This window comes from Brassica oleracea, chromosome C9 (assembly GCF_000695525.1).
Source record: "Brassica oleracea var. oleracea cultivar TO1000 chromosome C9, BOL, whole genome shotgun sequence".
NCBI lineage: Eukaryota > Viridiplantae > Streptophyta > Magnoliopsida > Brassicales > Brassicaceae > Brassica > Brassica oleracea.
In genome coordinates, this window is record NC_027756.1 from 2,820,350 (window position 1) to 2,831,686 (window position 11,337).

Consider the following 11,337-nt stretch of genomic DNA (forward strand, 5'->3'; position numbering starts at 1 on the left):
ATCTCAAATCACATTACAAAATGAAAAACATATCATCAAATCACCTAAAAACCTAAAGGGAAATTCTCTCATTTGAAGATGACAATGATGATGATAACTCTATAAAGTATCCTCTTAGAGATTCCATCTTTTCTATTGCATGGAGAAAAAGATAGAAGAGGATCAGCATCATCAACAACAACAACAAAAGGAGCTGCTCAACAGTTCCAAGAACACAGAGACTAAGATCCAGCACCAAGAAGAACAACAGCAACAAATCTTACAAGGAGCACCATCATCACACATGGCGAATCTAGATACGTCATCAGATCATCATCATCATCAGTTGGAGCTAGCTAACAACATCAATCTCTCAAGCATCTTCGATGCTCCACTTTCATCACCTTTTCCTTATTCTTATTTAGAAGAACCCAATCCTTTTCTTGACTTGCTCTCACAAGACCACCATCAATTTGCTTCATCCTCTAACTCTTCTTCTTTTTCATTCGATGCCTTTCCTCTCGAAAACAACAATACCAACCTCTTTAATACGGATTTACCCTTGTCTCAACCTTCAACAACAAAGGCTACGTCATCAGAAGTTGTGAACACAGCAACGACATCTCCAAACTCAACCTCAGTCTCCTCTTCATCCAAGGAAGCTGTAAACGATAATACTGATAAGGAGGTTACTCTTAAAGATCCAGAAGAAGGAGATCAACAAGAGCAAAAGGATACTAAGCCCCAGTAAGTAAACAATTAACTTTCCATTTTATTAACTGATTATTTATGTTTGGATCGGGTTTGGATTTTGTTAAATTTTTGTGTGAACATTATGTTTTGAACTAGGTTGAAGGCAAAGACGAAGAACCAAAAGAAGGCAAGAGAGGCCAGGTTTGCGTTTCTGACGAGGAGCGATATTGATAATCTTGACGATGGTTATAGGTGGAGAAAGTACGGCCAGAAAGCTGTAAAAAACAGTCCTTATCCCAGGTAATATATATTACTCTGTATACATGTGCCCTAGCTAGATCCGTATATGTTCATGCATCTATGTTTACATATACTTGATATACATAAGTAATATACTTTACAAGATCCAGTTTTCCTATTGATAAGAATCATCTACAATTTCTACATGAATTTCGTTTTTTGTTTCATATAGCATCTGCCAGATGTTGTATGAGCCCTAGATTCAATGTGCTCTATACATGCCGGGTCTATGTGTCTATATGCATATCACATGACTCTAAATTCATATTATATGAATTTTCACTATGATAATATATAAAGACGACTTATATATACCTAATACGCGTGTGTAAGGTCCAAAATGTTTTAATTTTCTTTTCCAAGAATATCTTTACTTAAGTTACCAAAAAAAAAAAAAAAAATTTCTTTTATTCCACTACATGAGGTTTCTGTGTTCTTTTCTCCCCTTGATTTGTGTTACTTGTTCCAAACTTCATCTTAGATCTCGAGATTAATTGTTTGTTCCTCATATCGTCCAAATTTCATTTTCCCCCAAATTTTATAGTAAACACGTTTAATTTATATATATATAATTATTTAATATCAAGTCTTTTAATGTGTAGAAGCTATTACCGTTGCACCACAGTGGGTTGTGGAGTGAAGAAGCGAGTGGAGAGATCGTCTGATGATCCTTACATCGTCATGACAACCTACGAAGGTCAACACACTCACCCTTTCCCCATGACACGTGGACACATAGCAATGTTTACGTCACCAATCCTCAACCATGGTGCAACCACGGCGTCATCATCATCATTCTCTATCCCTCAGCCACGCTACTTGCTGACGCAGCATCATCAACCCTACAGTAGCATGTACAACAACTCTCTAAGCATGATCAATCAAAGCTCCTCAGATGGCACTTTCGCAAATCCAGGATCATCATCATTCCCTGTATTTAGTTATGATGTGTCACTAGCTTCTACTTCAACTACTTCGGCCATTAGAGATCATGGATTACTTCAAGATATTCTTCCTTCGCAGATCATGTCGAATACTATTGACACCAGAACCAATGAAAAGGATAGAATATGAACAACGTTTTTTTGCCGGGGCAATTGTTTTTTTTGGCCGGAATCGGTTGATATGTTTTTGGGGAATTTTTGGCCGGTATAGATAATTACACCGATATTGCTGGCTGGCTTTCGTCATCAATATCTAGTATCGAATAACCTATGCTAACTAGGAACAGACGTTTGTAGCATATGTGATAAAGTGTATATATATTTTTTTTTTTTGAGTTTTAACAAAAATGTACAATTTCTTTGAAGACTATATATATATGGAGAGAGGAGGGTGTAAATCTAAAAATAAAATAAATACATTTTCTATGGTTATGTATCTAGGAGTATGAGTATGCCTTTGGAGTTCGGTTAAATTATATAGACCTTTCATACCATTCAATTTGTAATCATGCTATCAACTATTCCGGCTTTCATTTTTATTCAAGTTTACAGTTAATTGTTCTATCAATTTTTAAGTTTCATAATAATTGAATGTTCATATATATGCTCAATTTTCAAGTTTCATAACGATTATACTATCCCCTTACTTATTCACACACACACACACAATTTATCCCCAACGAATATGCACTACAGTTTCAACAATTACGAGAAATAGCTTACACCATAAATAGCTTTGGTCACATGAACGCTACATATTAGCTTTTGGTATACAGATAAATGTAAATTCATATTCATCTCTATATAAGACTCAAGAGAGGTCTTTTGGCCTTAAAACTCAAAGTCTCTTTTATAGTTTTCTTCGCGGCGACTTTTATGTTAGTCTTCCATGATCACAAATAATATTCAAAAAGACTACTAGGATTGATAAGCACACCATTTTTGTGTACATGCGTGCTTGACCCACCATTTGCTGGAGATATGGCCCTATGGACCATATTTTAACATAATCAACATTATTCATTTAGTTCTCCTTTCCCTTAACCAAATGCAAGTAGTATTTGTATCTAGCATAAGTTTTCTTCTAAAAAGTATTTACATACAAAATAAGAAACTGAATTGTTTATATATAATTATATTAATGTCTTTATATTTCTTATACCCGTTTTGTGTAAGTCATCCTTTGACATTAATTAACAAACCGCAAACCTAAACCCACACACCTATATGTACAAATATATATATCATCAAGTTTCTGCATGAAGCTATATATGCGTGCATATAGCTATATATGCGTGCATATAGCTATATATGCGTGCATATGTGCTTTAGGTCTTTTTCCGGAAGGCGATAGCTACGCAAGTGATGTATGGCCGATATTAAATACTATAAAAGTAAATGCAAAATGCATAGAGTTAGTAATGTCCATAATGTACTGTCGTTTAAACACTAAAAAATAGAAACAGGAGGAGTTCTAACAGGCTACTCATCAACTCTACTCCATCACCAACTAAGTATAAAAACAAAGCATGCTTTGTATATTATGGAGAGTTAATACTAATCAATACGTTTCTTTAATACGTCAAGCTGCAACATGACACATATACTTGTACATACATACACATTAGTCTATTATTGCTGCCGGTTGTGTTCGATCTTAAATGTTGACAGTAAAATAAGTTGAACAAGTTGAGCCAGACTTAATGTTCGAACCCGAGCCTCGTATTTTTGATTTATCGACCTATAAAAACTTTTCAAAATGTGGAGAGAGATGAAACGAGAGATCATCTCTTCTTCGCGTGCCCCTATTCGTATACGATCTGGGAGAGTTTGGCTCGGCAGCTTGTAGGTGCAAGGATCAATCCGGACTGGCACTGGACGATACAAAGGTTGCAGAGACTTGGAGTGAAAAGTTTGGACTCATGTCTGGCCAGACTATTGTTCCAGATTACGGTTTATCATATTTGGAGAGAGAGGAACGCTAGAAGGCATCAACAGCCACGAGTTTCTACAGATAACATGAGGAAGCTTATCTACAAGGCGATGAAGAACAGAATCAGCTCACTCAAATATAGATATAATCATAAGTTAGAGGGATTAATGAGAAGATGGTTTGAAGTTAACCCATAGCAGTAGACTTCATTTAGCATAGCGCTTCAGTTCATACAGTGTTGATACGTAAATAACATTTTGATAGTTCAATAAATTTGAAATTTCATAAAAAAAAACTTTTCAAAATAGCCCCAAGAATCATATGTATTGGTATGGACCAAGCCCAAATTATCGTCATGAAAAGAAGTCAGAAATGGAGAATTAATCTAATGAACAAGCAAAACAATTTTATTTGAGATTATTAAAACTTCGTCCTAGTGAGAATTTAACTAAATGATTTTGGAATTATTAAATAGTTGCGTTCCTTTGCTTCCTAAGAGCATATGCATTGGAAGTTAAAAAGTATTATTTTTTTACTTTTGAATAGTTAAGGATTATTGTCTTAATCTTACGTCCAATAGTGTTATCCAATCAGAAGTCCTTAGGAATAAAATAATAATATATTTGATGGAGTCGGGTTCGGTTTCGGTTCTTTAGATACCAAAATTTTGAACCTGTTCTGATATTTAATCAATTTCGGTTCGAGTTTGGTACTACTTTTTCGAATCGGGTTCGGTTCGGTTCTTCGGATCCTGGTTCTTTTGCCAAGCTCTATCTGTAACAATTCCAATATACATTTTCAGCTCTCCAGCGTCCACCATGAAATGTGAAACATAATATTCTCCCTGCAAACATATAAACTACTATTTTTGCTCAACTAAAGTTTACATAGTGTTTAGGCTGTAACTGGTAATTAGTAAAAAGAATAGTTGGGATGAAAAGATAATTACTAATAAAATTTGATAGAAATGAAATTAATATTTTATTATTTCACCACTTTTCAACCTCAAATGATTATTTAAATTAAATATTATATTTCATTCAATGATATAAAATAATATGAAATAAAATACTTTGTCATATAACTAATGAATATTACTAACAATATAATAATATAAAAGAAATAAATACTAATGAATATTCATTCAGTGATTTTATTCCATGAGAGTATATCCCAGTTTCACCTTGTATAAAACGATAAGAATATAACAGAAAAGAGCTAAACATGGCTTTCACTAATTTAAAACAAAAAGGTATGCAGTTGCACACTCTGAAAATATTTTCAAAGTTATCAATCTGAAAGATAAGAGTTACTAATTTTTTTTTTAGCTTTAAATTTATTTATTTTTAACTGCTGCCTACCAATTTGATTGTAATAGTAAACTCAAGAAGACTTAGAGCATATGCATTGGTGTACTTGTATTAGGAGTCCTTAGGAGTTAAAAAATATTATTTTTTAACTTTTGAATAGTTAAAGATTATTGTCTTAATCTTACGTCCAATAGTGTTATCCAATCAGAAGTCCTTAGGAATAAAATAATAATATGGCAGTCGTCGGCGTCTTCGCTCTGACATGTGAAATACCTTCTCCCTGGATCTCTCGGTGTGTAAGATGTTGCGACTACAGGGTCACCACCACAGTAACATGTCTTCGGGATTCCTTCTTCGACATCAGGTTGAGGAACGTACTGAACAGGGACTTGAAGGTTCAACCTACTCTGAGCTTCATCGGCATACACATCTGCTTCTTCTTGAAGAAGCCAAGTTAAACTCACTTCTGAAGACGACGGTTGGCTATAGCTATAATCTTGGCCCATGATTCCGTAACCTGAGAGAATAAGATGGAAATTAAACATCAATACTAAATCAATCGAAGGAAAACAAAATCGTATTCAAAGCCTAATCAATTCGAATCGTCATCCCCAAATCATTCGAAACCCTAACTTCAATCGAAATATCCCCAAATCGATTTAAAACTGAAAAGAAACCCTAAATCTCGAGGAGAACAACATCCGACCAAAACAAATCCATAAACGAACGATAGGAGGCTTCGATTTACCTTCGATATCACCAAGTCGTCTGTCGCCTCTTCGATCGCCCGGAGCTTTTTTTTTTTTAATCTCCTTCGCGTTTAATTTTTTTTTTCCTGAACCAAATTCATCCCGACATCGAACCGGGGAAGGGATGACACGTCGGTAAGGATTCAATCCTTCCAGCCTTCTAATTAAGTTACGGTCCTTAATAAACCGTACTTAATTAAATTTTTTTAATTCTATTTTTCCTAAAACCGCGAGCTAAGGACTCAATAAACCGACCGTTGCGGTTGGTCTAAGGGAACTTGTTAAGAAAATCATAACTTGGAATTTAATTTGATTTCCAACAAAGCTGAAAGCTGTGTAATAGTTTTTGATTTTTGATTTGATAAATGTGCGGATGTGCCTTAAAAAGTGAAGAAGAATGACTCTCTCTATCTTCTTATGGATATGGAACTTTTATGATGAAGTGTTATTTAGCCGCCTATTTTGTCTACTTAGCCATCGAGAAACATGCTTTTGTATTTGTAGCAGGCAGATATGCAACTTTCGATAAAAAAAAAATTCAAGAACTTTGAATTTGAAGAAAGGGTGATTAAAATACTTTAACTAGTCAATCCAAAGGTTTCACAATGAATGTGATGTCAAGTATAACTGAAACAAAGGCAAAGTAATAGACTCATAATCTGTTTGTTCAAAAAGAGAGGCAGAGAAACATTGTCCAATCTTCTGCAGGGTACCAAACTCATGTGTGTTGTTTCACCATCTTCATTTCCAGCTGAAGATCCTTCAGAATATGTGCACCAAGTCATAAGCAAATCTACTCCATCATTAAGGAAACATACTGAGAGAACAGAGAGCTGTTTTCAAAATGTGCATATTAAGCCTTATCATTTTCTCCAAACAAAGCGAAAGCTTACTAAACCATAAAGGCCACCTAGAGACTAATCCCAAGCTTTTAAGAAGCTTGTCATCTTTCACCTACACTATACCATTCATAAAGCTAATCAAACCAGGATCAACGTTTTCACATTTTCATAAAAACACCACCAGAGATTGCGATTAAAAGGATACGTCCAGAACAGCACAAACGACTGCAAAAAAAGAAGATAAAAGCAAGACAGTCATTAGTATGAGCTTGACATGTTGATAGAAAGCACGTATAACTGAGAATATGTCAGAAAAGAAAATGATGGCATACCATGAGTCCACCAAGAAAACCGTCAAAAAGGACACGGTTCCATGAATCAAAGTACAAGTCTGCAGAGAATCCTGCCTTAGCCATGAGTCCAACAGATGTAATCAACATCACCACAAAGTAAAACACAAAACCAGTCAACCCTGTGAATCCAATTATCCCTGCAAGGACTCCAGCTATGATAGACAGAAACGTCCGGCTGCACACAAGACACACAGCATAGTCAAATCAAGAATGATCATCATCTTTTTGAAAAAAACTAGAGAGAGTTGCGGTAATGAGAATCAGAGACCTGTTCTGTATAACTTTCAAATTCTTCTGCAGATTCTCTCCACTGAAGGTTGGTATGTCACTCATGACATCCTTTGACCTCTTCTCAGATGAACCCATTTGAGAGCTAAGCAACACAAAGCAGACAACAAAAACTTCAAATTACACCTAATGTCTGTAGAAAGGAAAGAGCTTTACTTGTTTTTCTGACAAATCCATAACACGAAAACCTAATTTGTATTGAACTGAGCTGAAAGATTAGGACTTTCTAATCGATGTAACGGTTCCATAACATCCCAGCAAATCTAAAGACTTTACGAACAAAACCCACATAATAATCTATGTAAGATTCTTACAACAAACAGATCTAGTTTATCGATCTCATCGTCGATGCAACTGTGGTCAACCGATCTCTTCTTAACTCTATTCTGATCTATTCTGAGATCTATACAAAGATTGAAGAAGGGGATAACAAAACTTACAGTTAGAAACGAGATCAGGAAGATGGATCAAAGTAGCTTGCTTTCTTTGGAGGAGAGAGTATGAGCGAATCTGAGAGAGGGCGAGGAAGAAGAACAAGACGAGAGCTATCTTCTAAAAGCCCATTCAAAGCCTCTTAACAGAGAAAATATAACTTATTTGTTAAAAAAGATTCTTATAAATAAATACTTTGTCTAACATAGTCGGATTTACAGATAATTAGTAAGAGAATAAAAAAAACTGAATAGAATTGCAAACTTTGATCTAATAAGTTGTTTATATTTTTTTAATTTGTTCTAAATTCTAATTGATATAAAATTTGTTGTGAAAAAGTTAGAGACATTTTAATTTGTAGAACATTATCAGTACATGTTTTTGCTTTTAATTAAAAAAAAAATAGAATGCAAAAAAATATATACAAATTAACGATAGCACTAAAACATGCTTTGCCAGATGAGAAATAAAAAAAAAATCACAAAACTATTATAAATAGACTGTAAAATTAATGAATACTAGATTTTGATCCGCGCTTTGTAAGCGGAGATTATTTTATGACGAAAAAATTCACTTATAACTGAACAAATATTTTGTTAATTTGGAAGAATTTTGTGTATTTATTATATTTTTGCATTTAAATCAATGATTTTGAATTCGATACGAACCCACCCACGGTCTAATCGGTTAATCAGGTGATCCGACAATTCGATATAGGTTTTTTAAAATAATCATATTTAAAAATCACTAAAACCTGAGACTAACCGATTGAACTGATGGATGACCGATATATAATCCAATTTGATTTAAATTGTTATAGTTTCATAATTTGTCACCTTTTAATCCAAATTTTTAAAGTTTATTGTTTTACAATTTTATGAAATTATGACGTTTCTAAAAAAATTTGATAGGAAAATGATAGATATAAAATAATTAACAACTATAAATATGTCTTGATCATATTACTCCTTTTTATATAGCTTAATTAATTTTATAATAATTGTTTTGTTCAATTTATCTTGTTAAAAACTATAAAACAAATTGTTATCAATGGCTATATTTGATTTATTAAATCAAATAATTCAATATATTATTTACATTTTTGTGTTTCATATTATGTATCTTTATAATATTTTATGGTGTCTTTTTGACATAGTTAATATACCAAAAATAAATAAACAACCCATAATAATATACATTTTTAAAATTGATTAATTATAATTTATTTTCTAGCTAGATTATAGGAAATATTCTTTAACTAAATTTTACTTAATTTATTGTAGTTCAATTTAGGAAAATGCATTAATTAAACTGTAAAAGACAAGAATACTATAATGTAGATAAATTTATTACTTCAGTGGCATATAATTGTAAATAAGTTGGAAAACTAAGGGGTAATTTATTTTTGTACTTTTATTTTAATAATATAGATGAATAGATTTTCTAATTACCTATTTACCTTCACTAAACATAAAATTGGAATCCATTGAGTAATATATCCTTGTCTTTTAGCTGACTTGTCTTTTGTCCATCTGATTAGTGATTACAGAACCATAAGCTACTTTGCTACGACACAATTTAAAACTGGCCCGTGGTTGAGCTACTCGAAGAGACTGCAACAGAGACAATAGACAGCAGAGAGAGAGAGAGAGAGAGAGAGAGAGAGAGAGAGAGAGCTGTTCTTTGGTTAGTGCTGAGGACGAATGGTTTAGTCATTCAGTTCTGCGACGAGAAAAAGTGTATATTCTCATTAATTTCCTGGTGTAAACGTTTGATGGGTTAAATCGTGCTAATTTGAAATTATGCGGTACTTCATTTATCACGTATTCATGCTGGTGATAAGAAAAACTAGCTAGACCATGTTTTAACATGTTTTTATTTTGTTTTTAAATGAAAACATTACATGGGTATTCATCATATGTTTACAAAAAGTTTTATTTAATTTTGAAATGAAAACATATTACATAATAAAGCCCCAGGTAAAAACAAAATATGTGACTTAATATTCAGGTGGATAATTTTGGTAGAAAAGAACCTCCATCTCTCCAGAAGGCTGCTTCGCTATCAACCTATCTTTACCATATCTATCGTTAGATAAACTGATACTCGTTGCATAAACGTCTGGATAGACACTCTCACCGATAGTAAACTTGTAATATGAGTCAGTCATGTGGATTGAGAACAAACTATCTTCCCTTGACTCAACTCCGTTAAGGACTACTTCACCATTTGCTACTCTCCAAACCCCTGATTCACCGCATTGGCTTGGATTTGCGAACTTGATGCTAAGTTTAGTTGATTCACGTATGACAGTACTGTCTGGTGTTGACGATGGTAATATAAACATAACAGGCGTTGGTGTTATGGTTGGTCTAGTGAACATTACCGGTTGGTGTGGGCATGTTCTGGGATCTGTTGATCTCGCATTCATTCGGCAAACCCACATGTTGTAGTCGGACGACATGAAGCTGATGTAATAGGTAACGTTGGGCAAGACTGGCCCTGCGTCTGCTGAATAAACTACATCGTTCCCTTCTCCAATAACACCAGATGATGTTGTTGTTAAAACGACCAAGAAAGTGATCATGATCAATCGTGATGTTGTCATATTTGTGTTTGTTTATTTCTCACTTTCTTGCTTCTTTTGTGTGTGTGTGTGTGTGTGATATTGTTTTCATTTTTAAGTTCCTTTTATAGAAAGAGGTTAGGGAAATGATGGAATTCAATACTAGTCCACTTGCGCATTTCGAACTTGCTATCTTAAGTTATAAACGTTGACTTTTCCTTACAATATGGATCTGGATCATGGGCGAATGTACTATGGATAACCATTATAAACGTTGACTTTTCCTTGCAATACGGATCATTCATGAGGTTTTTCATTTGTGTTTCTCACCTTTGATTATTTATAAAATATTAGATTATATATAAAGCAACACATGGCAATCCCCTATATATTAATTGAGGAACATTTGAAAAGATGTAACCTCAATTTTGTATTAATTAAAATAGACCCCAATGCATAGGTGGCACTCAATTAGGTAGTCAATTACATTCAATTGAAAAATAAGTAGGTCCACATTTGATTTTTATATGTTGTTAGATACATAAGTTGGTCAAACTATATGATATAATGATATGATATGTTATTTTCTTTCCTTAAATCAAACCTACGGAATTACCATAAATGACTAATATATATATGACAACTAATGATTTTAATAATGAAGATTTGATAACAATTTATATCTCCTCCATCATTTTTTGTTTAATTTTATATTATTAAAATAAATTAAACAATCAAATTAGCTATAAAAGTAAAATTTAGATTTTTTCGTATATGTTATATTTTGAATTTTTAAAAACGACAATAAATGACTAAAACTATTAAAATTATTATGTTAAAAATTAATGATCAATGGTTTAACATTTTTATTATAAGAAGATACACAAGATTTTAAAACCATATGAGTAAAAAATATCATTTAATAATAAAATAAATAAATATATATAT

At 33.0% G+C, this 11,337-nt stretch overlaps 3 protein-coding genes across 3 annotated transcripts; 1 reads left to right on the forward strand and 2 right to left on the reverse strand.

Moving 5' to 3' along the window:
- The first annotated feature begins 8 nt into the window (after window positions 1-8).
- On the forward strand, window positions 9-2,302 carry LOC106316057 (probable WRKY transcription factor 48). The gene is made up of 3 exons (XM_013753921.1): window positions 9-726; window positions 829-972; window positions 1,575-2,302. Exons 1-3 carry the CDS (start codon window positions 140-142, stop codon window positions 2,044-2,046), a joined length of 1,203 nt encoding a protein of 400 aa, XP_013609375.1. The 5' UTR covers window positions 9-139; the 3' UTR covers window positions 2,047-2,302.
- Window positions 2,303-6,460: 4,158 nt separating this feature from the next.
- Window positions 6,461-7,963, reverse strand: LOC106315871 (ER membrane protein complex subunit 6). Its single transcript, XM_013753700.1, has 5 exons — window positions 7,832-7,963; window positions 7,372-7,476; window positions 7,083-7,278; window positions 6,956-6,975; window positions 6,461-6,701 (listed from the first exon to the last, which is right to left on the reverse strand). The coding sequence occupies exons 2-5, from the start codon at window positions 7,467-7,469 to the stop codon at window positions 6,671-6,673; spliced, it is 345 nt and encodes a 114-aa protein (XP_013609154.1). The 5' UTR covers window positions 7,470-7,476; window positions 7,832-7,963; the 3' UTR covers window positions 6,461-6,670.
- Window positions 7,964-9,742: 1,779 nt separating this feature from the next.
- LOC106316867 lies at window positions 9,743-10,468 on the reverse strand. Its single transcript, XM_013754736.1, has one exon. The coding sequence runs from the start codon at window positions 10,429-10,431 to the stop codon at window positions 9,823-9,825; it is 609 nt and encodes a 202-aa protein (XP_013610190.1). The 5' UTR covers window positions 10,432-10,468; the 3' UTR covers window positions 9,743-9,822.
- Between the last annotated feature and the right edge of the window lie 869 nt (window positions 10,469-11,337).